General features: G+C 50.9%; 1 protein-coding gene and 1 long non-coding RNA gene across 7 annotated transcripts; one reads left to right on the top strand and one right to left on the bottom strand.

Moving 5' to 3' along the window:
* Window positions 1–587: 587 nt before the first annotated feature.
* LOC139033881 (uncharacterized) lies at window positions 588–2,377 on the bottom strand. The gene is made up of 3 exons (XR_011486372.1): window positions 2,288–2,377; window positions 1,078–1,371; window positions 588–941 (listed from the first exon to the last, which is right to left on the bottom strand). It is a non-coding gene; the product is annotated as an uncharacterized lncRNA (long non-coding RNA).
* A 210-nt stretch (window positions 2,378–2,587) lies between these two features.
* Window positions 2,588–26,669, top strand: GYG2 (glycogenin 2). Of its 6 annotated transcripts, none has more exons than XM_070463828.1 (11): window positions 2,588–2,662; window positions 3,210–3,360; window positions 8,062–8,203; window positions 9,772–9,946; window positions 12,029–12,191; window positions 12,421–12,547; window positions 13,914–14,136; window positions 16,916–17,062; window positions 21,080–21,184; window positions 23,311–23,418; window positions 24,538–26,669. In XM_070463828.1, the coding sequence occupies exons 2-11, from the start codon at window positions 3,354–3,356 to the stop codon at window positions 24,697–24,699; spliced, it is 1,359 nt and encodes a 452-aa protein (XP_070319929.1). In that variant the 5' UTR covers window positions 2,588–2,662; window positions 3,210–3,353; the 3' UTR covers window positions 24,700–26,669. The 6 variants fall into 6 exon arrangements, with proteins under 6 accessions (XP_070319929.1, XP_070319930.1, XP_070319927.1 ...); XM_070463825.1 differs by lacking the exon at window positions 2,588–2,662 and adding an exon at window positions 2,923–3,025; XM_070463826.1 differs by lacking the exons at window positions 2,588–2,662; window positions 21,080–21,184 and adding an exon at window positions 2,922–3,025.
* The last annotated feature ends 1,181 nt before the right edge of the window (window positions 26,670–27,850 follow it).

Here is a 27,850-nt window from a genome sequence, read left to right as displayed (position 1 = left end):
ACCCGAGACTAGAGATCGCCTTGGGCTCACGGCGCCCACAGGTCACCTGGCTTCCTGGATAGCGCCCCCCACCCGCAAAGGAACCCAGCCGCGCCCACGGCAGGATGTCTGCTCCGGGTTTAAAAATGGGCCTAGCTTTTGCCCGGAGATCCAGGATTGCCTGTGGCTGACCGCCTTCTGCTCTGCTTGCTGCTATTGTTCACTCAGCCGTGTCCGACTCTTTGTGACCCCGTGGACTGCAGCACGCCAGGCCTCCCTGTCCATCACCAGCTCCCAGAGTTTACCCAAACTCATGTCCATGGAGTCGGTGATGCCATCCAACCATCTCATCCTCTGTCGTCCCCTTCTCCTGCCTTCCATCTTTCCCAGCATCAGGGTCTCTTCCATTAAGTTGGCTCTCTGCATCAGGTGGCCAGAGGATTGCAGCTTCACTGCAGCATCAGTCCTTCCAATGAATGTTCAGGATTAACTTCCTTTAGGATGGACTACATACCTCTGCCATAAAAAGGAATGAAATTGTGCCATTTGCAGAGATGTGGATGGACCTAGAGACTGTCATACAGAGTGAAGTAAGTCAGAAAGACAAACATTGTATGCTAATGCATACATGTGGAATCCAGGAAAAGGGCATAGATGAATGTATTTGCAAAGCAGAAACCGAGCGTGGGATAAAGTGTGAAATTGAGACTGATGCATATACAATGGGCATCCCTGGGGGCTCAGCGGGGAAACAATCTGCCTGCACTGTGGGAGACCTGGGTTTGAGCCCAGGGTCAGGAAGATCCCCTGGAGGAGGGCATGGCAACCCACTCCAGTGTTCTTGCCTGGAGAGTCCCATGGACAGAGGAGTCTGGCGGGCTACAGTCCATGGGGTCGCAGAGAGTTGGACACGACTGAAGCAGCTCCGTACACTCGCTGGCAATATGAAACAGACAGGGCAACTGGAAAAAAGAACAGACACAAACATCTCTACAGTTTCCCTGAGTTGCTGTCTCTGGCTCCCACCTACTTCCCCCGTGCCGTAGCCACAGGGCGCTCCAGCCATCCCAAGCCCACACGTCAGCAATCAGAACCCACCAGGGGGAGCGAAGCTTGTTGACAGAGGGTACTGGCCCCAATACGCAGTTTCCTGAGGCTAGGGGTGTAATGAGAGCTGGGACTGTTTGTCAGAACGTCCCAGAAGATGCTGTGACCCGTGGAAGCAAAAGCTGGGGGACGAGGCCTCGAGCGAACCGCAGGTTAGGGTGTCCGGCTTCCGTGGGTGGGAGGGGGTGGTCTCTATTTCCTCCAGACCTATCAACCCGCCTCGTGGTGTTTCCTGGATCTCCCGAGGGTTGGGTAGAACGTGGAATTCCTTGGATGCTTTCTGAGCTGCAAACCGAAATGAAAGGGTGGGTTCAGGGATGAGGCCGGAAGGAATCTGCCTCCTCCAGGACTGCGTTTTCACTTGGCCTGGAAGGGTCTCATTTTCTCCCCCAAGGCAGGAGAAAGTGCCAGGAACCACCCCCCAACCCCCTCCCCAACCTGGAATGCGGCTTCTTTAACCCTCTCCTTCCCTCTGGGCCAAAGCAATCTGCTTCCTCTGCCATGTGTGTGGTTAGTTAACGCATGCACTCAGGCATCCATGAATTATTAATTCACCCACTCACCCACTCTAGCAGACCAGCGCTCATTCACGAATTCACGCACTCACCCCTTCTTGCAGGCATTCATTCATTCATTCGGGCAGGCATGCACACGGGAACTCATTCATTAATTCACTGAGGCATGCACACAGGGACTCATTCATTCATTCACTCAGGCAGGCACATGGGGACTCATTCATTCATTCACTCAGGTGTGCACAGGGGGACTCATTCATTCATTCACTCAGGCAGGCACACGGGGACTCATTCATTCACTCCGGCAGGCACACGGGGACTCAGTCATTCATTCACTCAGGCAGGCACATGGGGACTCATTCATTCATTCACTCAGGTGTGCACAGGGGGACTCATTCATTCATTCACTCAGGCATGCACGCAGGAACTCAGTCATTCACTCAGGCATGCACGTGGGAACTCATTCATTAATTCATTCTGGCAGGCACACGGGAACTCATTCATTCATTCACTTAGGTATGCATTCACTCATAACTGTTCTCTCCTTTCTCTACCAGGTTCATCCGCCCGTGTTAACGCTTCTCTCCATCGCTGGCTCAGATCAGTCCCTCTCTCCTGCGCCCAAGCACCGTCCACGCCGCACCCACGCCCTTTCCACGCCCCGCGCGCGCGCCTCCTCCGCTCACCGCACGTTCCCTCCACACGATCACGTTTCCAGCGTGGCCTCTGCCCTGGGCCGCGTGCTGGCCTGGGGCCCGGCCCGTGAGGCCAGTACCAACATTGACTTTGGGGGCGGCGGGTTAAAGGTTAGAGGTTTCAGAGCCAGGACGCCCCGGACGCCTGGATTCTGCGGGGAGGAGGCCGAGGGATCGGGGCGCGGAGGCCTGGGGGTCCGCCTCCAGGCTCTCCCTTCCGGGGGGGGGGGGGGGGCGCGCGGCTGGGGCCGGCCGTGCGGAGGACCCCCGCCCGGGGGCGGAGCTGACCTTCCCGAGAGCCGCCCACCTCCCGGCCGCGCGCCGCCCCGCCCACCCCGGGCCAGCAACTTCAGGAGCGCGGAGAAGGTGGGGGGCGCCGCCGACGATCGGGGGCCGGGAAGGGGGATGCAGGCCTAGGCCGGGGCTGCCCCAGCGCACCGCGTGGGGGCGGCCTGGGCGCGGCGGAGACCCAGTGCTCCCGGAGCTCGGAGGAGGAGCGGGCCGTTGGGGTGTGGAAGGCTAGGGGGTGGGGGCGGAGGAAGCTTCCGGAGGCGTGGTTGCAGCCTGGCGCTCGGGGTGGGGGGGCCCGGGAGCGGATTGGGGGTGCACTTGGGCTGCTAGAGCGCAGAAGCTCAGAGAGGGGCGGGGCGCACGGCTGGGCGCGCGGTGAAAGGAGTGCTCAGGGTGGGGGGCGTAGCGAGGCCGCTGAAGTCCGGGCAGTGGATGGGGGTGTGTATGGGGGGGCGCCTGGAGCCAGTGCCGGGCGCGGCGGGGGGACCCTGAGGACACCGGGGGCGCCCAGGCGGCGGCAGGGCCGCGGCTGCCCCTGCGCGCGGTGGAGACTTGAGCTGACTCAGGAGGGGCCGGGGCGTGGGGCGGTGCGGGTATCCGGAACACCCAGCTGTCTCCGCAGGCCTCGAACTCGGAGCGGGTGGGGCCCCCGGAGACGCAGACAACGCCTCCGCTCTGCTCGGCGGCTGGAGCCCAGCAGAGAGGCCGCCCGCCGCGCCCGGGCGCCCTCGGCCGCGTGGTGCCCACCGCGCGCTGCGCCCACACCATGCCCGGTAAGCGGAGAACCCTCCTCGCGGCCAGCCTCCGCGCTCTGCTAGCCCGGGTGAGACGGACTGCGCCGGGGGCGGGGGGGACCCCCTCCTCCCCGCTTTGCCCGCACAAGGTGGTCCCCACACTCCTCAGCGCCCACGGGGCTGTATCCGCCCAGCCCCTCGCTCACCCCGGGGGCTGGAGAGCTTGGTGTCCTTTGGTGCGATTGGCGACGACAGGGGGGGGTCTCAGCGGCAGTGGGGGGACACTTGTGGCTGTTGTTCACTGCCTCGGTCGTGTCCGACTCTTGGCGACCCCGTGGACTGCAGCGGGCCAGGCCTCCCTGTCCATCACCATCTCCCCGAGTTTGCTCAAACTCACATCCGTTGAGTCGGTGCTGCCATCCAAGGGGCTCGTCCTGGGTTGCCCCCTTCTCCTCCTGCCCTCAAAAAAGATGATCAAGGGGCACTGAGATTTGGTAATTTTCCTTCTGTGAAAGCTTAGCCCTTGGAGGTTGGGTGGACCCTTTTCTTGGCAGGCGCGGAACTGTGTGCTTACTGCCATGCAGAACCATGGGAAGTTCGCGGTCCTAAAACTCTGGGAAGACAGAGCGTCTTTGGTCTTCACCAGGGTCAGGCCAGAGACAGAGCTGCTTCTTCCCGTATAAAGATCCGGGGTTAATCCCCGCTGCAGGGCAGCAGGCTGACTTTGGTGGGATGGCTGTGGCAAGCGCTGACTCCCAAGGGCTTCTATTGCGTCCCGTCTGCCCGCCCTCGGGTTTGGCGGGGACATCTTATTGGGACAGTGGACCTCAGAGGCTTAGAAATGGGATGGTAAAATGTAACCTTCTCCCATGGGAAAGATGTCTGTCCTGGTCTGTTTTGTTATTTATTTTTTTTTTTTTTCTGTGGGGAAGAGGGCTGGTTTGGCCACCTGACCCGGCTTGTGGGATTTTGCCTTGGCGACCACGGGTGGAATCTGGGCCCCCAGCTGGGAGAGCTTGGCATCGTAACCGCTTCCCTGAGTACGTGCTAAGTGTCTCAGTCCTGTCCGACTCTTTGCGATCCCATGGACCGTAGCCTCGCCAGGCTCCTCTGTCCATGGGGATTCTCCAGGCAAGCATACCGGAGTGGGTTGCCATTCCTTTCTCCAGGGAAGCTTCCTGGACCAGGGATCGAACCCCCGTCTCCTGCACTGGCAGGCGGATTCCTTACCACTGAGCCACCGGGGACGCCGTACCTAACCACTTGCCTGCCGGGGAACTCCTGCTCATTCCTGTTTTGTTTTGTTGTTTATCATGAAGACAATCTCTTCTTGCACCAAGTCAGGCCTGATCATTCATGAGAGCATTAAAAAAAAAAAATTCAGGTTGCTTTTTATTCAGAGGAGCGATTTGGTAAGAAGTCACCAGGCGGCTTCCCAACTGGTTTCCACCTCCGTGCCTTAGAGAGGCAGAGTTGTTTGGGCCAATTTCCTGCTGTAAGCCAGAAGGTTCTGTTGATGTGTGTCCCAGGGAGTGGCTTGGAGTTCTCAAAAAAAAAAAAAAAAAAAAATACGCATTTTCTGGAAGCCGGCGAGGGTCTGTATAAATGGTGGCATTCAGGAGGGGCGTTGGGACCCATGGCCGTCGGGCTGGGCAGCGTGCTGCGGGGACCGCGCTGGGGATTCAGCGCTCGGCCGGGAACAAAACGCGCCTTTGAGTGGAAGCGGAGGGGCCCCCGAGGAAGCCAGCGGTGTTATTTTGGGGGAGTGGTTGCTAGGTGGGCGGTGGTGGGGGGAAGGAGGCGAGGAATCGGAGTAAACATTTCTTCCCGACCCCTCATAAAACCGACAGCTGCCGCCAGCTGCAGGGTGAAGTCCACTTTGGGAGATGTTTGGGGTTTTTTTTTCTTTTTCAACGTGGGGCTGGAAGACAGCCCCCAGACCTGTCTGTGCTCCATGCCAGACGTCCCCACCCGAACACCCCGTTCGTGGAAACTCGGCCTTTCAGTGTGAGTGCGTACGTGCTCGGCGCTTCAGTCGTGTCTGACTCTTTGCCACACCACGGACCGTAGCCTGCCAGGCTCCTCTGTCCATGGAGTTCTCCAGGCAAGAATACTGGAGTGGGTTGCCATGCCCTCCTCCAGGGGATCTTCCCCACCCCAGGGATCGAACCCGCGTCTCTTATGTCTCCTGCATTGGCAGGCGGGTTCTTTACCACCAGCGCCACCTGGGAAGCCCTAATAAATAGATGGGTAGCTAGATGTTGTTAATATTAATAGATAATGATAGATGACATGTAAGATGGGTAGAGGATACATAAATATAGATGATAAATAAGTAGATGATAAACACATGGATAGATAGATGTTATCAATATTAATAGATAATGATAGGTGACAGATAAGATGCATAGAGGATATGTAGATATCAAGATAGGTAAGTAAGTAGATAAATAGGTGGATAAAGAAAAAAAGGGAAAGAAAGTGAAGTCGCTCAGTCATGTCCGACTCTTTGCAACCCCACGGACTGTAGCCCACCAGGCTCCTCCGTCCATGGGGTTTTCCAGGCAAGAATCCTGGAGTGGGTTGCCATTTCCTATACGGATGTTCTTAATGTTAATAGATGATGATAGCTGGGTGGATGAGTAGACAGCCATCTTTGGGGCTGCAGACTTGAGTTCTGAGTTCCCCTGTCGGTAATAACTCACAGCAGAGATGCCAGGAATCCTCAAGTTCTCCTTAATCCAAGAACCGCAGCCAGGGGTAGACAGGAGTTCCTTGGGCCGGTGGGCACTCACCCCAGCAGAATGCCAAGGTTAAGACGGGAAAACGGGCTCGGAAGGCTTGGGTCCTGCTATTTTTTCCGGGTGACCTTGTCTTTGGAGGCGGGGAGGACGCAGGGGCCACAGGGCAGCTCCGTCTGGCCGTGGAGAACTGGGCTGCGTGTGTTCCAGCCCCAGACCAGACGCTGCGAATGTTAATTTCTGTCGCGAGCTTGGGAGCCAAGGCCCGGGTCTCCTGATCCCGCCTTGGTTTCGTCCCGGCGGCCGGCTCGCTCTTGGGGACCTCAGAATCAAGCGGCTTAAAATTCCCTGTGAACGTCCACATCACGCGTTCTTCGCACTTGGAAGTGCCTTCAGTCCCATCGGCTGTGGGAGTTTCCTTCCCTGCTGCGGAGACAGTGGGGAAACGGGGCGTTTTTGCTGAATGAAGCAGTCTTCCTTTCCCTTCTGAAGCCCGTCTCCTTGGCTTCATACACCCTTGAGCTGAAGTCTTGCCAACGACTGGGGCGTGTGGGATTTAATTAATAGGTCTGGCCGTTTCCTTTTGAAAGCCCAGTTCTCTTGGCAAGTTGGGTGGGAATCCTCGTGGTAACTCAGATCAATCCAAGCGTTGTTTCTACCTTTGGCTTTGTGTTCACCCGAGACCCAAAAGTTTTGGGTGAGTTTTTGAGACTTGAATGCAGAATCAAACAAGTGGTCTAGGCCAGGCACATGCGTTGTGCTGGAGCAAAAGGAAATTTTATTTTTTCAACTGAAGGATACTTGATTTACAGTGTTGTGTTGTTTTTAGCAAAGTGATTCAGTTGTAAATACGCATGAAAACTGAAAATTCCTATTGGGCTTTCCAGGTGGTGCTAGTGGTAAACAATCTTCCTGCCAGTGCAGGAGACCCTGGGTTCGATCCCTGGGTGGGGAAGATCCTCTGGAGGAGGGCATGGCAACCCACTCCAGTATTCTTGCCTGGAGAATCCCAGGGACAGAGGAGCCTGGTGGGCTACAGTCCATGGGGTCACAAGAGTCAGACATGGCCGAGCATATATTCATGTATATATCGGGTATATATCTATATCTAGATATACTTGGTTATGTATGTCTTTATGTATATATTCATATTTTTTAATTTACATATATGCGTGTGTGTGTGTGTTTTTTAATTTGGAGATGGGGCATGGCATGTGAGATCTTAGTTCCCAGGCCAGGGATTGAACTCATGTCCCCTGCAAAGCGAAGAACATAGTGTTAACCGCTAGAGCACTAGGGAAGTCCCTCCGTATTCTTTTTTTTTTTTTCATTATAGGTTATTACAAGATATAGAGTTCCCTGTGATATACAGTATGTCCTTGTTGTTTATTTTATATACAGTGTCTGTTTGTATATAAACAGAGTATATGATTAAAATTTCCTGGTGTATATAAGCAGATACTGTATATAAACTTATGTTCATCAGCACCAGGAAATTTTAATCACACTCTGCTTGACTTTTTGTCGTATTTAGTGTTTTCTGTTATGTTTCCTGCATGCATGTAGGTTTTTTTCCTTTTGATTTTTGTGGGGTTTTTTAAACATTTTTTTTTAATGAAAGAATGCACGTGAAATGTCTGTGAAGCGTATTTTAGAGTATGTATGCATGCGTGCTAAGTGACCTCAGTCGTGTCTGACTCTTCACGACCCTATGGACCGTATGTAGCCCGCCAGGCTCCTCTGTCCATGGGGTTCTCCAGGCAAGAATACTGGAGTGGGTGGCCATGCCCTCCTGCAGGGGATCTTCCCCACCCAGGGATCAAACCTGCGTCTCTCACATCCCCTGAACGGGCAGGCACGTTCTTTACCGCTGGCGCCACCTGCGAAACTCTTGTTCAGTCCGCGTCGCGAAGCTTGAGAGAGTCAGAGGGTGACGCTCAGTCCCACCACTGACCCCCGAGACCAGGCGGGAGCATAACCCGGTTGCTTCTGTCCACAGTGTCCGACCAGGCATTTGTGACGCTGGCCACCAACGACGTCTACTGCCAGGGGGCTTTGGTGCTGGGGCAGTCGCTCCGGGAGCACAGGGCGACCAGGAGGCTGGTGGTGCTGGTCACGCCTCAGGTGTCCAACCCGCTCAGGTATGAGTCACACACACACCCGGTTCTTCTGACCGTGGAAGCTGGAGGAGGTTCTCGGCCGTGGTCCGTGAGCTTGGACCGGCGCACACGTGGGGGGCCCTGGACACTCGCAGAGGGCCTTGCGGTCGTTATTAGAGGAAGGGGCTCCGCCGGGTGCGTGGCCGACTTCAGAATCCTGGCACGCAGCGCCACGTGTGTGTAGAATAGTTCCTTGCCTCAGATGTGGAAATCAGTGTCATTGTTTTGAGGTCCGGGCGGAGTGGGGGACTTTGAGAAGCAACCGTCCTACTAGTCCACATGCGTGCACACTCCTGGAGTCGTGTCACAATCTCTGCCACCCCATGGACTACAGCCCGCCAGGCTCCTCTGTCCATGGGATTCTCCAGGCAAGAATCCTGGAGTGGGTAGCCATTCCCTTCTCCAGAGGATCTTCCCAGCCACAGGATCGAACCAGTGTCTTCTGCATAAGCAGGCGGGTTCTTTACCATTGAGACACCCGGGAAGCCCACATCTTGAGCTAAGTTAAAGCATTGTTACTTCTCTTACATTTTTATTGAAATATAGCTGATAGACTGAGGCAAAATCTGACAGAGACTGTTGGGGGGGGGGTGGTTCTGAGGTAATATGTGACTGAAAGATGAACATTGGAAGGTAAAATCTGAGAGAAACTAGAGGTCTCTGTGGTAAGATCTGACAGAAACTGGGGGTTCTGAGGCAAATTCTGACAGACACTGGAGGGTTCTGATGTAAAACCTGACAGAAGGAGGTTCATAGGTAAAATCTGACAGACAGTAGGGGTTTCTGAGATAAAATCTGACAAAACAAGGGGGTTCTGAGGTAAAAGCTGACACACAAGGGGGTTCTGAGGTAAAATCTGACAGGACATAGTGGGTTCGGGGTAAAATCTGACAGAAAGATGAACATTCTGGGGTGAGATCTGTCAGAAAGATGAACATTATAAGGTAAAATCTGACAGAAACTCGAGGTCTCTGTGGTAAAATCTGACAGAAACTAGGCGGTTCTGAGGCAAAAATCTGACAGACAATAGGAGGATCTGAGATAAAATCTCACAGAAGGCGTTTCTGAGACAAAATTTGGCAGGAAGAAGGACCTTCTGTGGTAAAATTTGACAGAAAGATAGTCTTTCTGAGGTAAAATGCTTGCAGAAAAAAAAAAACAAAAAAATTTCGTGTTTTTTCCCCCCAACTTCCTGGTTGGCATTAGTTGTAAAGAACCTGCCTGCCAATGCAGGAGACGGAAGAGATGTGGGTTTGATCCCTGAGTTGGGAAGATCCCCTGGAGGAGGAAATGGTAACCCACTCCAGTATTCTTGCTTGGAGAATCCCATGGACAGAGGAGAGCCTGGCAGGCTGCAGTCCATGGGGTTGCAAAGAGATGGACACGACTGAGCACATGCATCTGTACAAGGATTTTTATCCCTCCAGAACCTTTTAGAGAAAAACACTTCAGCATATACTCCAGCAAAATGAAATGTGAGCCACAAGGGACAGAATATCTTGTGTTAAAGGGTCTCCTGGTCTCCTAGAATTTGGCCTGTCTTTTTCCAGGGTTATCCTCTCAAGGGTGTTTGATGAGGTCATCGAGGTGAACCTAATAGACAGTGCGGACTACGTCCACCTGGCCTTTCTGAAGAGACCTGACCTTGGAATCACTCTCACCAAGCTTCACTGCTGGACGCTCACCCATTACAGCAAATGTGTCTTCCTGGATGCAGACACCCTGGTGAGTATGGAGGAGGGGGAGGCCCAGACCTTGTGCTTGATGAGGAGCCACCCACTCAAAGATCAGGCCCCTCTCTCCATTAGCAGGCTGCTAGCCCATGCTGGTGGATCGCCACCAGGTAATGTCCATCTCTACACCCAGCATCATTTAGTCAGTCAACATCGAGTAGAAGACACCCAGTGGTGTTGCTGAGAACACTTGGTTACTTGAAGGCCTGTTCCTTCCCCAGGACGAGTTATTTCACTATGTCATCTACACAAAATAAAATATTGGAACAATAGTCTTCTGTGACTGTACCATGAATTATACAGTCCTCATGGGCCTGGAAACCTGGCTTCTTAAGCTATGGCATCTCCACTGTAGTCGTTCGGGGTAGTGAGCCTTGCTGTGGGAGCCCTGGTCAGGTGCGTTCAGAAACAGCCATTGGAACGTCGAGATGTGACATGAGGTTGGAGTGTTGGAGACCCGCTCTGGGTTGTCTTGGTTGTGCAAAAGCAGTGTAGGAAGATGGAGGGGTGCAGAGGAAAATCAGAACAGAGGAACAATCACAGCAATATTTTTTTTTCCAAACATGAGCACAATTTCTAAAGCCAATAGGTGTGTTGGAAAGGAGTGCTGTTACTGGTCAAGCTCTCAGAGGCAGTGGATGATATCATATTGACTTGCAAACCTCCATGTTTGTGGATTTCCAGTCTCGTAGGTCACATTTGCTCGATGGAAGAGAATAAATACAATTAAGAGCATGTCATCAATAAATTGGGGTTTCCCTGATGACTCAGATGGTAAAGAATCTGCCTGCAATGCAGGAGACCCAGGTTCGATCCCTGGGTCGGGAAGATCTCCTGGAGAAGGGAATGGCAACCCACTCCAGTGTTCTTGCCTGGAGAATCCCATGGACAGAGAAGCCTGGTGGGCTACAGTCCGTGGGGTCACAAAGAGTCGGACATGACTGAGCAACACACATCAATATATCAACTTGCAGACCACTATGTTCATGGATTTCCATCTTGTCGGTTACGTTTGCTAGATGAAAGAGAATAAATACAACTAATTAAGTGTTCAAGTGTTCCACAGAGGATCTTAAGAACCTGTCAATGATAATTTTGTTTCACAGATGGTGTTGCTTCAATCCCTTGAAATAAAATGAGGGAGCCATCTTATACACACATTCTTCTCTTTGGAATATAAACCTCAAAGAAGAGGGTCACTGAAAAAATTGGGTATAAATGTCCCATCATGGACCATTGTCTGGGTCATCATGAAGTTCCTGTTGCATTTCTCACTTGTATGTCAACATACAAGTTACCGGGGAATTTTTGCAGAAAGTAATGCCTGTGGATGGTGATTTGTTACACAGGTGAATACTGAAACACTTTCATCAGGAATGTTCAGTAACAAAAGACGTGGTTCGATCCTGGGTAGGGAAGATCCCCTGGAGAAGGGCACGGCAACCCACTCCAGCATTCTTGCCTGGAGAATCCCATGGACAGAGGAGCCTGGCGGGCTATGGTCCATGGGGGCTCAAAGAGTTGGACACAACGTAGTGACTGAGCAACCGTAAGCTTGCAGGCAAATTCCCTTTCGTGATGAACTTGCCCTGGTCAGGATGGGAGCTAAACAAGGGAAGTTTAGCTGAACGCTCATTCAGTTGGAGGCAGGGTTCCTAGAGACAGAGGTGGGCCATTGTGTATCATTTAAGCTAAAGTGCAACATCCCTTTAGTGACATGTGTGCTCACTCGTGTCCGACTCTTTGTGACCCCATGGACTGCAGCCCGCAGGCTCCTCTGTCCATGGGATTCTGCAGGCAAGACTACTAGAGCGGGTTGCCGTTCCCTTCTCCAGGGGAGCTTCCCGGCCCAGGGGATCGAACCCACGCCTCTTGCGTCTCCTGCCTTGGCAGGTCGGCTCTTTACCCACCCCCCAGAGCCAGCTGGGAAGCCATGTGCTTTATCCCTTTAGTGATGAGCTTGTAGCAGGAGCAGTCGCGTATAGTAGTTCAAGTCACAGACCCAGATTCAACCTGGGGTCAGACTGGTTCCCTCCCATCACGTCGTCCGGGCCCCCCACGCTCTGTCTCCCAGGTGCTGGCCAACATCGATGAGCTGTTCGACAGGAGGGAGTTCTCTGCGGCCCCGGATCCTGGATGGCCGGATTGCTTCAACAGCGGGGTGTTTGTCTTCCAACCCTCGCTGGAGACGCACGGCCTCTTGCTTCAGCACGCCACCGACCACGGCAGCTTTGACGGTACGTCGAGGGGCAGCTGGACGTTTGTGGGCCAGACTGGGGCTGTGGCCACCCCTTTGACCCAAGGCACTTCCTCCCCGCCACCTCGAACCTGTGAATGGCAAGTTAGAGATGGGGTTTGAGGGACTTCCCTGGCAGTCCGGTGGCTTAGACTCCGAGCTCCCAGTGCGGGGAGGCGAAAACTACACCATTCGTTATTAATTTCTTTGGCTGCGCTGTAACTCTCTAGGGGCAGACCAAGGCTTGCTGAACAGTTTCTTCAGTAACTGGTCCACCGCTGACATCCAGAAGCACTTGCCCTTCATCTATAACTTGAGCAGCAATACCACGTACACCTACAGTCCTGCTTTCAAACAGTGAGTTTTTTGGATAGTTACGGTTTGTGAAAAAATATGAAAGATGTGTCCCTTTTCATACATTTTCAAAATAATAGGCTTTTATATATAGTTGCAGTTAGATTTTCTAAGAAAATATGGAAGGTATAGATTTAACTACACATTTTTTAAAATGTAGTTTATATAGAGTGTATTTTTTTATTAATTTATTTTCTTATTGAAGGATCATTGCTTTCAGATTTTTGTTGTTTTCTGTCAAATCTCAACATGAATTATGAGTATGAGGGCTTCCCTGGTGCCTCACATGGTAAAGCGTCTGCCTGCCAATGAAGGAGATGCAGGTACGACCCCTGGGTTGGGAAGATCCCCTGGAGAAGGGAATGGCTACCAACTCCAGTATCCTTGCCTGGAGAATCCCATGGACAAAGGAGCCTGGCGGGCTACAGTCCATGGGTCGTAAAGAGTTGGACACTAAACAGTGAGGGATGGAACCCACACTTCCTGCATTAGAAGGCAAAATCCTAACTCCTGGAAAGTCCCAGAGTGGGCACAGTGGGCCATACAGAACATAGATCTCTGGGGGGGAATATAATATCAAAATTTTATAAGAAAACAATGAAATTAAGAAAAAAACGTTTTCAAAACTGTGAGGTTGGTGCGAGTGGTGATAACGATAAAAAGATGAAAGTCGAGAGGGGAAAATTTTCCATTTTGCCCAAGAAGCCAGTTTTCTGGTCTGCAGTTTTCGTTCTCTCCTATAAAATCTATTTTTTTTTTTTAATCTGTCACCGTTTTCAGGGTGAGATGATTTGGGCTACGAAACCGCCCCCCTTGCTAAGACTCCTGATTTATTCTTTCTGTTGTGGGGAGCATCCCAGTGGGTCTTGGTTATGTTTCTTGGTCTACAGAACTATGAAAGACTGCCACTGTGGACTGACTATAAACAATTATTATTATTTTTTTTAATGCAAGTCTAAGTGGCCGTCACGAGAGGATGGTCCCTGAGCCGTCGAGGTGCATGGTTGCACCTCGCTGTCTGTGACGAGTCCTGTGGTGGTCACTGCCTTTCTTTTTTTTTAACTTTATTGATTTTTGTCTGTGCTCAGGCTTCCTTGCTGCCTTATGGGCTTTCTCCAGTCAGGGTGCCGGGCTTATCACTGCGGTGGTTTCCCTTGTTGCGGAGCACGGGCTCTAGAGTTGCTGATCTCGGGTTTTTGTTGCTCCGAGGCAGTGGGATCTTCAGGGACCAGGGATCAAACCCGTGTCCCCTGCGTTGAGAGGCAGATTCTTAAGCCCTGGGCCACCAGGGGGCTCCGTCCCTGGCTTTCTGGGCGTGGTCGCTCGCAAGAGGATAGCGAGATGTTTTTTCCGTGTGTCTCCTCCTCAGATTTGGCTCCAGCGCGAAGGTGGTCCACTTCCTGGGGTCCTCGAAGCCTTGGAACTACAAGTACAATCCCCAGACGGGCTCCGTTTTGGAGGAGGGCTCCGGGCGGGCCGACCAGCATCAGACGTCCTTCCTTAACCAGTGGTGGGGAATTTACCACCATCGCATCTTGCCTCTTTGTGAAACTATCCGGAACAAGGACCACCAGGGGTCCCCAGGTCACGCGGTAAGCATCCTGAAACCCCGGAGTTGAAACCAGGGATTAAAAAGAAAGAGAAAATTTCTTTTCACTGTGGATCAATTCTCTATGAGCCACACTTGGGCATTTTCTTCAAAGGCAGACTCCCCCATGTTCTTCTCATTTCTCTTCTCATTTCTAATTTTTTTCTTTAAAGACAGATACAGGATGTGTGTGAGTCGCTCAGTCGTGTCCGACTCTTTGTGACCCCATGGACTGTAGCCCGCCAGACTCCTCTGTCCATGAAATTTTCCAGTCAAGGATACTGGAGTGGGTTGCCATTTCCTTCTCCAAGATATAGGATATTATAAGCAATTACCGAGTTACATTAAAAAAGAAAAAATCTGTCAATGTTTCAGAGGTGGATTTTCTACATAAATTTTTGTTTTTATAGTAAACTACATCCTTATTTCCAAGAAAGGCACTTTCAAAGTGGTACTTAACAGATGTTGTGTTTTTAACCTATTGGCCACTTTTGTGCCGATCACATTTTTAATGGTAAAAATTTGACAGTTTTTTTTGTTTCTAATATCCAAATACTTATTTTCTTATTTTAACTATGATCCTTTTTCTGGGGTGAAGAAGTTGGACTTCAAATTATAACATAGTTTTACGACCTCACAAATAGTTTTCAGTTAAGGTGTTAGCCCTTTGACAGTTCTCCATTCCAATAAAGTAAATTACATCCCCCCTCAAATCAAGTGGTAACCATTTTTCATAATATAATTGTATCAAATCAACATGTTATATACCTAAAACTTACACAATATTGTATGTCAATTATATCTCAAGACAGTTTGGCGGGGGGGAGGAAGATAAAAAACCTTTCCCTTTAGAAGAGGAAAAACAAAATCTGTCAAGGACTACAATAATAGAAGAAATAATATTTTTTAAAGTTCAGTTTTAAAAAGTAGTTATTTATTTGGTTGCGCCAGGTCTTCGTTGCGGCACGTGGCATCTAGTTCTTTGACCAGGGATCGAACCCCAGTCCCCGCTCATGGGAAGCCCAGAGTCTTAGCCAGTGCACCACCAGGGACGTTCAGGAATAGTTCAGCGTTTATAGACATGTTTACTTAAAAATGAGGGAATCAGAAGATAATAAACAATGTTGACACACACCAGAGAGGAATTAGATGAGGAAAGATGCGTTATTTCACCGCAAGAAATAAAGACCATAGTTGGAAACTAAGGAGCTGCCAAAGCTTTACGTCTTGTGATACTTTTCATCTGTATTCATGTCCTGTATTTCACGTAGGAAGGTGCTGAAAGAGGCAGGCAATTTATTTATTTTTTGGGGGGGGTTGCAAAATCGTGAATGTTTCATGAGCAGAACTGCGGCTTGGGTTTACCGAATCGACGCCAAAATCATTATTTAAATTACCCGGCTTCGTCAGGGAAAGAGCCACTCATTGATTAAGTGGCTGGAAGTGACTGATTACACACGCCGTTGGTGCGGGCATTTTCCACTTTCTGTCCTTGATTGAAGAGGCCGTGGAAGGCGGTGTCTGAAGAGGGCTTTTCAAGCTCTGGATGGGCACCCATTTGATTTTTTTTAAAGTATAACGCTGCATGCTCTCCATACTGGAGTTTCTGCAGTGAATTTCAGTAGGCAGGCAAAAGACCTTTTAAGGTAAGTTCCCTGGAAGTTTTCTTTCTTGGTCTGTCTTTAACAGGCATGTTTATTTGTACAGTGGAGTCCAGTGTCTGCAAATCCATGCATTGGGACCTTGAAAAAGAGTTCACTTTTTAGTGTTTTTACTGCGGTTTTTGTTTGGTGAAGCTGGGTGCTACTTTGCAATCAGAACCAAAACTTGCTTGCGACTTCTCTAGTGGTCCAGTGATTAAGACTTCACCTTCCAATGCAGAGGGCAAGGGTTCGATCCCCGGTTGGGGAACTAAGACTCCCCATGCTGTACATTGTGGCCGAAAGATTGAGGAGAAGAAAAAAAAAAAACAAAAAAACTTTCTCTGACCATTGGAGACGATCACATAGGCGTTTATTCAGATTCTTGTCGCTGATGGCAAGTTGCTTTTCTTTTCCGCCAAGCAGTCTGCTTCGGCTGTTTTCTTTTTTAAATAGAGTCGCTCAGTTGTGTCAGACTCTTTGCGACCCCGTGGACTGTAGCCCGCCAGGTTCCTCTGTCCATGGGATTCTCCAGCAAGAATACTGGAGTGGGTTGCCGTTCCCTTCTCCAGGGGATCTTCCAAACCCAGGGGTCAAATCCATGTCTCCTGCATTGCAGGCGAGTTTCTTTACTTCTGACCCACTGCTGGGTACTGGGTTGCAGATCCAGGTGGTTCTAAGAAATGAAACGTTGAGAGCCGTGTAGGGAGCCTGTGCCATGGGCCCTTCCTACCTGGAGCAACCATGTGAATGTGGATGTTAGTGAGATCTGTAGAGAGGTCAGGAGTCCCTTGGACTGCAAGGAGATCCAACCAGTCCATCCTAAAGGAAATCAGTCCTGAATATTCACTGGAAGGACTGATGCTGAAGCTGAAACTCCAATACTTTGGCCACCTGTTGCAAAGAGCCAACTCACTGGAAAAGACCCTGATGCTGGGAAAGATTGAGGGCAGGAAGAAGAGGGTGACAGAGGATGAGATGATTGGATGGCATCACCCACTCGATGGACATGAGTTTGAGCAAGCTCTGGGCGGTGGTGATGGACAGGGAAGCCTGGCGTGCTGCAGTCCATGCGGTCGCAGAGAGTGGGACAAGACTGAGCAACTACGGGCAGCTTTGCTAAGCGTGAACGTTTTTCCGCAGGCTCGCCTCGGAGGCGTTGAGGGGCAGTGTTCCGGTGCATCGGCCACGGCAGAGGGGCCCAGGCAGGCTTGCTCTCCTGACGGCTCGGAGAAGCCCGTGGGGGTGGAGGAAAACATCGCTACTCTGGCGGCACGCCCTTCGGACGAGGTCAGTACGTATGCTCTGCACGGGGCGATGGGGCGCAGGCTCACTGGTTACCATGGAGACGGGGGATGCTCCCTGGACCTCCGGGGACGGGGGAGGGGCGGAACCTGCCTTCAGGTTGCTGTGGCGTCAGTGTGAATGCATGTCGCCCAGTCACGTCCGAGGAGTGCATCTAGCTTGTCTATGCAGGTGGCACTGGAAGCCGGTCGTGATTAATCTCTGGCCTCAGGCCCAAAGCCTGAGATCAGAGTCTGGCTCCTCCAGCCTGAGCTGTGTGAGCTGAGGCAAGTTTTACCAACCTCTCCGGGCGCCTGTCAGCTCATTTGAGAAATGAGTGACAATAATAACGACCGCTGTCTCACAAAAGGGTGGGGAGGCCGTTGTTCAGCCGCTCAGTCCGACTCTCTGCGACCCTCTGGACCGTAGCCCCGCCAGCCTCCTCTGTCCATGGGATGCTCCAGGCCTGAAGACTGGAGTGGGTCGCCATGCCCTCCTCCAGGGGATCTTCCCCACACAGGGGTCGAACCCGCCTCTCTGAGTCTCCTGCATGGGCAGGCGGGTTCTTTGTCACGACAGCCAGCTGGGAAGCCCTGTATTGGCGTAGAGCCAATTGCGGAGGGTAGGGACTCAGCCATTCATATACATGCATCCATTCTCCCCCAAACACCCCTCCCATCCGGGCGGCCACATAAAAGCCATCTTCAACCCCCTTTGTCGCTCTCGAGACTTAGCATGATGACTTCACTGATGGGGGTGGGATTTGGGGGCCCCGTGGAAGGGACGTTGTCCTTTCCCGTCATCTCGCCAATAGCTTTCCGGGGGCTGTTTCTTGATTCTGATAAGACAACGGACATTTCGATCTTTAGCTGACGTTCCTGTGGGACGTTTCTCTTCTACACTTTAGCAATGGGATCGGTGATGTCCAGGCAGCTTCCATGCATTAGTAGAATTTTGGAGTTGTGAATTCATAGCCACCCAAACAAATTGAGAAAAAAGAAAAAAAGACCCTGGTTTGCACCATGGAGGTGGTTGGGAAGTGAGCTTATTCCTAAATTTTTTTTGAAATTTGTTCAGCTGTACCCCGAAGTCTTCCCATCACCTGGCTGTGGCCCCAGGAAATGGCTTTGTCGGTTAAGCAGAAAGCATCCGCCTTGCAGGAATGTGAACACTCTGTGGACTAAGCTCTTACACTCCTGTAGACCCACCTCCCCGCTCCCTGCAGGAGCCACACCCGCAATGGGAATTTTTAAAAAAAGAACTATACTCGACTGACCGCATTGTGTTAGGTCTTACGTGTCCAGCAGAGTGCTTCAGTTATTTGTTTTTTTTCAGATTGTTTTCCATGACAGGTTATATCACAAGGGACTGAATATAATGCCCTGTGCCATACAGTAGGGCCCTTCCGTCCGGATTTTTTGAGAAGAGTCGGCATTCGCGTTAAATGTTTGATAGTCAGACTCTGTGGGGAATCTCTCAGAAATAAGTAAATAAATAAAAGGAAATAATTATATAAATGATTATATAATTTAAATAATAAGTATAAATGTATTTGTATAATGTATTATATTAATATATTAACATAAATATAAATAAAATATAATTTTATATTTATAAATAAAAACCAAAATACAAATTAATGTAAATATAGATAAATATAAATAGCAATATATATTATAATTTAATACAGTTATATTAATCAATGTATTAATATGATTAACAATTAATCTATACAAACATAATTTATATAAATAATATAGTATAATTGGTTAATGTAATAATCAATATATTAACCATAAAACATTAATAATATAGTCATATCAGTATATTATTATAAATAAATAAGATAGAAATAATTTTATTAAAATAAATCTAAATTAATATGAATATGGTATAGTAATATATTAATGTAAATAAATAAAATTAAAATTAATAAAACTAATAAAAAACCTTTCCAGTTGCAATGGTTAGTTTTATGAGTCAAGTTGAGCAGAGTAACGGGTGCACAGAAGCTGGTGAAACATTGTTTCAGGGTGTGTTTCTGGAAGAGATCAGCATTTAAGGATGTGTCTATCAGGACTTCCCTGATGGTCTAGTGGTTAGGACTCCATGCTCCCACTGCCGGGGGCCCTGGGTTCAATCTCTTGTTGGGGAGATCACACATGTTGTTAGGCGTGGCCAGGGGAAAAAAAAAACAAGAAAGAAAGTCTCTATTGACTATTTTCCGATGAGCATGTGTGTCTAAAATTGAGAAAGTCATAGCGCTTGTATACGTGAAAGTCACTCAGTCGTGTCCAAAAGCAAATAAAATAAAAATGTTTAAAAAATAAACTTTGGGGGAGGAAGTGGGCAGAAGACCTAATTAAACATTTAAGTCCCAAGAAGACGTGAAAGTGAAAGTCGGTCAGTGGTGTCTGACACTTTGCGACCCCACAGAATACACAGTCCATGGAATTCTCCAGGCCAGAATACTGGAGTGGGTAGCCATTTCCTTCTCCGGGGGGTCTTCCAACCCAGGGATCGAACCGAGGTCTCCTGTCTTGCAGGCGGATTCTTTACCAGCTGAGCCGCCAGGGAAGCCCACGAATACTGCAGTGGGTAGCCTTTCCCTTCTCCAGGGGAGTCTTCCCGACCCAGGAATCGAACCCAGGTCCCCCGCTTTGCAGGCAGATTCTTTACCAGCTGAGCTAAAAGGAAGGGGTCCTTTTTATAGTGTCTGTGCCTATATTTCATTATTTTGCACTCCAAGGTCATCTTTCTGGAGAAGACAATAGCAACCCAGTCTGGTATTCTTGCCTGGAGAATCCCATGGACAGAGGAGCCTGGCGGGGTGCAGTCCATGGGGGTCACAAAGAGTCCAACACAAACTCAGCGACCGCACGACACAGCAGGCATCTTGGCAATTAATTATTCTGCGTTGCTGCCACCTACTGACCATCTAGTGAATGACCCACTCTGGGTTCCTTATTTGGGGAATTGGGAACCCTCCACCCCTCTCACCCACCCCCTACCAAAAAAAAGAGATTATTTTCATAAATCCTGTAACTAAGGAAGAGACGGGTCTGGGATGCTTATTTCAAACAGTGGCCTTGTTGTGTCCGAGTCTTTACGACCCCATGGACTGCAGCCTACCAGGATCCTCTGTGCGTGGGATTCTCCAGGCGAGACTACTGGAGTGGGTGGCCATGCCCGCCTCCAGGGGATCTTCCCCACCCAGGGATGGAGATCAGGTCTCCCGCAACTGCTGCATTTCCTGGCAGATTCTTTACCACTGAGCCCCCGGGAAAGTCCCAGCCCCCAGTACACACAGCTCAGCTCCTGGCCTGCGTCACGCCCAGCCGAGGGGGCAGAGAGGCGTGCTCTGCCCTACGCAGTCATCCGATGACCCAGGATTCCTGCCATTCCTCTGCTCCATCCGCTTCCAAGGCGGTTCCTCGAGAAACAATTTCGGCTTCCACGCTGAAGCCACCTGATGTCGCCCGTGACGCGTTGAGTTATCTCCTGCCCCCTGGGATGGTCTTCACCATGTGCCATCCGGGGGAGAGTCGAGAAGAGCCACTTGCATGGTTTTCTGTGGGGTTTGTCTTCCTGTGGCATTCCAGCTGAAATCGGAAGAGGTCCTCATGGGACGGGACCATCACCAGACCTGCGGGGACCCCGGGGGGAGCAAAACTCTCTGCCACCTGACCACCCAGTCTGAGTCGGTGATGCCATCCGCCCATCCCATCCTCTGTCATCCCCTTCTCCTCCCGTCTTCAGTCTTTCTCAGCATCAGGGTCTTTTCCAGTGAGTCAGCTCTTCGCATCAGGTGGCCAAAGGATTGGAGCTTCAGCTTCAGCATCAGTCCTTCCAGTGAATATTCAGGGGTGATTTCCTTTAGGATGGACTGGTTTGAACCTCCTTCACCTGCTTCTAGCTCAGCTGTATTTGCACCCGCGGAGGCAGGCGAACACAGATGAGGCATTTTTAGTTATCTGCCTGAAGCGTTGTCCTAACTTTGCTTTCACCTTTTTTTTTTTTTAGACGATAGGTTGGCCAGAAATAGAGACTTGTGCTGGAGTGCGACATGACCCGTTGTCAACACCTTCCCCACAGTTTGCAGACCTCACAGAGATCCAAAGCTGTTCGGTATCACTCACCTTTTTGTTTTTTTTAATGGCTGCGCCATGCAACATAGGGGATCTGAGTTCCCTCACCAGGGGTGGAACCCACATCGCCCGCAGCGGCGGACTTCTTACACAACGCCTGTGTCGGCTGGCCACCATAGGGGACACCCCATGTGTTTCTCCTCTATCCTGTGACATTTCTGAGTGGTTCCCCCCCGTTGTGTTGTTCGTGAACCACTTTACTTTCCAGGTGGATAAGACACCTGGGTTTTTGCCCGCCTAAATCCCTGAGTTTCCCTTCTATCTTGCTTTAGGAAGGAATAGAAGACTATTAGATGCTCAGTCGTGTCCGACTCTTTGCAGCCCCATGGACTGTAGCCCGCCAGGCTCCTCTGTCCATGGGATTCTCCAGGCCAGAATACTGGAGTGGGTTGCCGTGCCCTCCTCCAGGGGATCTTCCCGACCCAGGGATCAAACCCGAGTCTCTTATGTCTCCTGCGTTGGCAGGCAGATTCTTTACCCCTGAGCCAGCAGGGAAGGCCATACATATACATGTGTCTATTCTTTTTCAGATTCTTTTCCCAGGCAGGTTTTACAGAGTCTTGAGCAGAGTTCCCTGAGCTGTCCAGCAGGTCCTTGCTGGTTCTCCATGTTAAACACAGCCGTGTGTCCATGTCCATCCCAGACTCCCTGACTATCCCTTCCCCCATCCTTCCCCCTGGTGACCATCAGGTTATTACAGAGTATTGAGCAGAGTTCCCTGAGCTGTCCAGCAGGTCCTTGCTGGTTCTCCATGTTAAACACAGCAGTGTGTCCATGTCCATCCCAGACTCCCTGACTGTCCCTTCCCCCATCCTTCCCCCTGGTGACCATCAGGTTATTACAGAGTATTGAGCAGAGTTCCCTGAGCTGTCCAGCAGGTCCTTGCTGGTTCTCCATGTTAAACACAGCCGTGTGTCCATGTCCATCCCAGACTCCCTGACTGTCCCTTCCCCCATCCTTCCCCCTGGTGACCATCAGGTTATTACAGAGTATTGAGCAGAGTTCCCTGAGCTGTCCAGCAGGTCCTTGCTGGTTCTCCATGTTAAACACAGCAGTGTGTCCATGTCCATCCCAGACTCCCTGACTGTCCCTTCCCCCATCCTTCCCCCTGGTGACCATCAGGTTATTACAGAGTATTGAGCAGAGTTCCCTGAGCTGTCCAGCAGGTCCTTGCTGGTTCTCCATGTTAAACACAGCAGAGTGTCCATGTCCATCCCAGACTCCCTGACTGTCCCTTCCCCCATCCTTCCCCCTGGTGACCATCAGGTTATCACAGAGTATTGAGCAGAGTTCCCTGAGCTGTCCAGCAGGTCCTTGCTGGTTCTCCATGTTAAACACAGCCGTGTGTCCATGTCCATCCCAGACTCCCTGACTATCCCTTCCCCCATCCTTCCCCCTGGTGACCATCAGGTTATTACAGAGTATTGAGCAGAGTTCCCTGTGCTGTCCAGCAGGTCCTTGCTACTTATCTATTTTATATATAGCATCAATAGTGTATATATGTCAGTCCCAATCTTGTCCTTTGAAAAGTTAAGCCTTACATCACATGACAAATGTCAGCATCTCGTCTTGTGCAGAAAGTAATGGGAAAGTTCAGAGTAGTAAATCACACCAAATGACTTTAAAAAAATTTTTGTTTGTTTATTCTTTTGACTGTGCTGAGCAGCGTGTGAGATTTTAGTTTCCCCATCAGAAATTGAGCCAGGGCCCTCGGCAGTGAAAAGGAGGCGTTCCAACCAGAGGACCAGGGCTCAATGGGCAAAGAATCCGCCTGCAATGCAAGAGACCTGGTTTGGATCCCTGACATGGGAAGATCCCCTGGAGAAGGAAATGGCAACCCACTCCATTATTCTCGCCTGGAGAATCCCATGGGCAGAGGAGCCTGGCAGGCTACAGTCCACGGGGTCGCAGCGAGAAGGACACGACTGAGCGACTAAACCACTGCTATTCCACCCACTGGACCACTGGGGGGCAGGGGTCCCCGTAAATGGCTTTTTCTTTTTTTTTGCACGACCCATTTGTTTGATCCTAAAGAGAAAGAGTTCTCTGTCGTTCTGGCTCTGGGAAGCCCCCTGCAGACTAACGATGCAACAATTCTATTTCCAGCGGCGGGCGGAGAACACCGCAGGTGCCCCACCCGAGGACACCTTGGAACCCAGCCGGGAGCCCCCTGCGGATGTCAGCAGGGACCCCCGTCCCCAGGACGCTCTAGAGGTGGTGTCCCCTGTCCCAGCCGTTCACCTCTCCCAGCTCCCGTGATGGGCGCTGTGGGCTGTTGCAGCGGCCAGCTGTGTCCACGCACGGGTGTTACCTCGATTTCAACCTTGCTTGTTGAGATGAGAACTTTCGTTCTTCTCCCGCTGTCTCAGATTCACCTGGCTTCTCTCTGGCCTTTGCCCTTGGCAGTCGGTCCACCTGCTTTCCTGTCCTCAGCTCTGATCATCATGCCCGTTTTCTCTTGCAACGCTGTTCTGCAGAGTTTAATTGACCTGAAGGGGCTGGGCTGTGTTTTCTGCACCCTGAGCTTGGGAGATGATGCACAGATGTAAAACCTGGGAAACTGGAGCGACGGGCGGGGAGATGTTTTGATCCTAATCCAGCATGCATTGATTTCTTCTTGCAGAAGAACATGAAAGATGCTTTCCTGCTAAGACCACCTTTTACAGGTGCTCTGGTCTTAAATTTCAGGCTCTGTGATGATGCATTTAAGCAAGTTGATGGCTCATGTTTCTAACTATGATGTAATAACACTTCTTGTTGTCTTTGCTGCTGTTCACTCGCTAAGTCGTGTCCATGGACTGCAGCCCGCCAGGGGTTTCCCTGGAGTGACAATAGTGAAAAACAGGGGTGTCCTTCACCGTCTCCCAGACTTTGCTCAAACCCATGTCCATCGAGTCAGTGATGCCACCCAGCCATCTCATCCTCTGTCGTCCCCTTCTCCTCCTGCCTTCAATCTTTCCCAGCATCAGGGTCTTTTCCAATGAGTCGGCTCTTCATCAGGTGGCCAGAGTATTGGGGCTTCAGCTTCAGCATCAGTCCTTCCAGTGGATATTCAGGGTTGATATTAGTCGGAGCAAATATAGCTCAAGAGCCAACTGCTGGGCAGAGGATAAGATTGGTATTGATGTTTTCTTAATTGTGCCTTGGTCTGTGGAGGCCGCTGTAACAAATAAAGACCACAGTCTGCGTGGCTGCCGAATAACACGAAATGTTACCTCTCGCAGCTCTGGAGGTTGGGTGTCCCAGTTTCAGGCACCAGCAGGTCTGGGGTCTGGTGAGAACCCCCTCTTCTTGGCTCACAAGCATCTCTCTGTGGGTTTGTCTTTCCCCCAGGTGGACCTGACCATTTCCGTCTCTCAGATCTCCATCGAAGAGAAGCCCGACGCCCCGAGCCCCGAGGAGGAGCGGAGAAAGTGGGAGGAGGGGCGGATGGATTACCTGGGGAAGGACGCCTTCGCCCGCATTCAGGAGAAGCTGGACCGCTTCCTGCAGTGACTGCGCCGTTCGGGTGAGCGGCCCTGTTCCGTCCACATCCAGAGCCCTTTCCGAGGAGGAGCTCTTCCCACGTGCCTGTTTACGGTCGATCCACCTGAGTGCCTTCTGCCCGCCTCTGTGGTGCACCCAAAACCCAGCTCGAAGCCCCGCATCACCCCAGGTCCCCACGCCTCTGGAGCTTCCCCGGGGAGGTCCCGTCTCCTTCATGCCTTGCTGGCAAATCCCTGCAGATGGTGACTGCAGCCATGAAATTAAAAAACACTTGCTCCTTGGAAGAAAAGCTATGACCAACCTAGACAGCGTATTAAAAAGCAGAAACATCACTTTGCCCACAAAGGTCCGTCTAAGTCAAAGCTACGGTTTTTCCAGTGGTCATGTATGGATGTGAGAGTTGGACTATAAAGAAAGTTGAGCGCCGAAGAATTGATGCTTTTGAACTGTGGTATTGGAGAAGACTCTTGAGAGTCCCTTGGACTGCAAGGAGATCCAACCAGTCCATCCTGAAGGAAATCAGTCCTGAATATTCATTGGAAGCACTGATGCTGAAGCTGAAACTCCAATACTTTAGCCATGTGATGCAAAGAACAGACTTATTGGAAAAGACCCTGATGCTCGGAAAGATTAAAGGTGGGAGGAGAAGGAGGCACCAGAGAATGAGATGGTTGGATGGCATCACCGACTCGATGGACATGAGTTTGAACAAACTCTGGGAGATGGTGAAGGACAGGGAAGCCTGGCATGCTGCGGTCCATGGATTGGCAAAGAGTCGGATACAACTTAGCAACTGACCACCACCACCAACAGCCAAAGGGAACATGAGGATGGCCTTCTGGTCAATCCTGGGTCTCTGGACTTGCTTGAAGGAGCTCAAGATTTTCTCCTGGACAGTGAGACCACGTCCGTCCTATGTAGGGTTAGCTTGAAGCATTGCAGATCTTCAAACACATAGCGCTAAGAAAGGTATTAAGCTCCCTGAGGATCTTCCAGAATGATTAAGTCCTTTTCTCAAAGACTGGGTCAACGTTTGGATGTTGACTGTGACTGTGGTGTGACTTTTGCCAAGGGTGGCTGACAGACACCACGGCTGTGCTTTCTCTTCTGCAGAAATACCCAGGGGGACGTCAAGGTGTGGTGACACAGTCTGCGTGGGGACATGTCAGAAATACTTGGAAGGAGATTCTAGCTGGCTTGGGAGAGACGACCTCTTCCAAACTGGTTTACCTACTGATGGAGAAGACATCCCAGGTGGTGCTAGTGGTAAAGAACCGGCCTGCTAATGCAGGAGGTAACGGGTTCGATCCCTGGGTGGGGAAGATCCCCTGGAGAAGGAAATGGCAACCCACTGTAGTTTTTTTGTTTCTTTTCATTTTGAACTTTTTATTTTGTATTGGGATGTAGCCGATCAATGTTGTGAGGGTTTCAGGTGGATGGTGAAGGGACTCAGCCAGACACAGACATGTATCCATTCTCCCCCAAACTCCCCTCCCATCCAGGCTGCCACATTACACTGAGCACGCAGGAATAAGCACGCAGGGTTTACACCCGAGGGTGTCCGCTGGTCACGTGCTCTCGGCGACTGGATGCGGGCGGGCTGTTTCTCTGGAGGCGAATCCGTGCGGGCCTGAGGACATGGGGCTGCCTTCTGCTGGGTCTCACTACCTCACTTCACAGCATGCACTCGCGGCCCTCGGTGAGGCCCACTGCAGCTCAGCTATGTGGGGACAGTCCTCCGTTTTGTGACCCTGGACGCCGTGATTCCACCGGAGGGCCTTACTTCAGAAGCATCCTAGTGCTGGGAATGAGTGCAGTGTTTCAGACCCTCTCGTAGGGGTCCGTGTGGGTGGCCACCACGTGGGTAATTAGAGCCAGATGTCAGCTGCCGTCCTGAGGAGGAGGAGGTGCTGGCCACCACAAAGATAATCCAAGCTGGACATGGGTCGCCGTAGTAAAGCCAAGATGCAGGTTTTAAATGGCTGAGTGGTTTATTTATCGCTTCCCCGGGTGCCTCAATGGTAAAGGATCTGCCTGCCAATGCAGGCGGTCTCAGGTTCGATCCCTGGCTCGGGAATATCCCTGGGAGGAGGAAATGGCAACCCACTCTGGTGTTCTTGCCTGGAGAACCCCATGGACAGAGGAGCCTGGCGGGCTACCGTCCATGGGGTTGCAAAGAGTCAGACATGACTGAGTCTTCGGACACAACACGTACTGTTGAAAATCATCACATGGATTTGGAAGAAGGTTGAGATGGCTTTGTTCCACTCCACGTGGGATCCGAGTGGACTTCTGGGGTTTGTTGTGGTGTTTGCTGTGAGAGGCGCGTGCTATGGAGGGGCTTTTATTTTTTATCTGTGGGCGAATGACCTGGCGTCTCGGTTGGTTTCATACCTATGATGCTTCAGGGGTACTAGGAAAGAGCCGTGGGGACAAACTCCTTGGGTGGGTCGGGTAGGGGGTGGGGGTGGGGGTTGCCACCCATCAGAGTAATCCCTTAGGTTTGTTTTGGGGAAACATGATGTTGGACTATAACATACAAAAGGCGGGTTCTATGTCCATGAGAAGAGAACTCCGGAGGGTGGACATCGGAGTCCAGCTTCTCCAAAGAGGACTCTCCATATCAATGGTCCGACGGCTCCCTGGCTTCAAGTCTAGGCTCAGCTCAGACCTCTCTCCCGCATTATGAGGTCTGTCCTCACGTCTGGATGAAGGCCAGCACATTGCAATTAAAATCTTAGGATGGCAATGCGGTCTTGATCTTGGGTTTTTGAATGTGCTCTGAGTCTTCAGAATGCCATTGATAGGAATGTGACTGGCTTCATTTGTCTTTCTGTTAATTAAAATAACCAAATGGGTTTTTCAGAATTGATAGTAACCTACATGGGAAGGAAATCCAAAAAAAAAAAAAAACCAGGGGATACATGTGTTTGTTGCTGAGTCAAGAAGTCGTCTCTGACTCTTTGTGACCCCATGGACTGCAGCACTCCAGACTTCCCTGTCCTTCACCATCTCCCGGAGTTTGCTTCAACTCATGTCCGTTGAGTCGGTGATGCCATCCAACCATCTCCTCCTCTGTCGTCCCCTTCTCCTCCTGCCTTCAGTCTTTCCCAGCATCAGGGTCTTTTCCGGTGAGTCAGCTCTTCCCATCAGGTGGCCA

This window comes from Odocoileus virginianus, unplaced genomic scaffold (assembly GCF_023699985.2).
Source record: "Odocoileus virginianus isolate 20LAN1187 ecotype Illinois unplaced genomic scaffold, Ovbor_1.2 Unplaced_Contig_6, whole genome shotgun sequence".
Classification (NCBI taxonomy): domain Eukaryota; kingdom Metazoa; phylum Chordata; class Mammalia; order Artiodactyla; family Cervidae; genus Odocoileus; species Odocoileus virginianus.
This window is presented reverse-complemented; position numbering and strand designations above follow the sequence as displayed.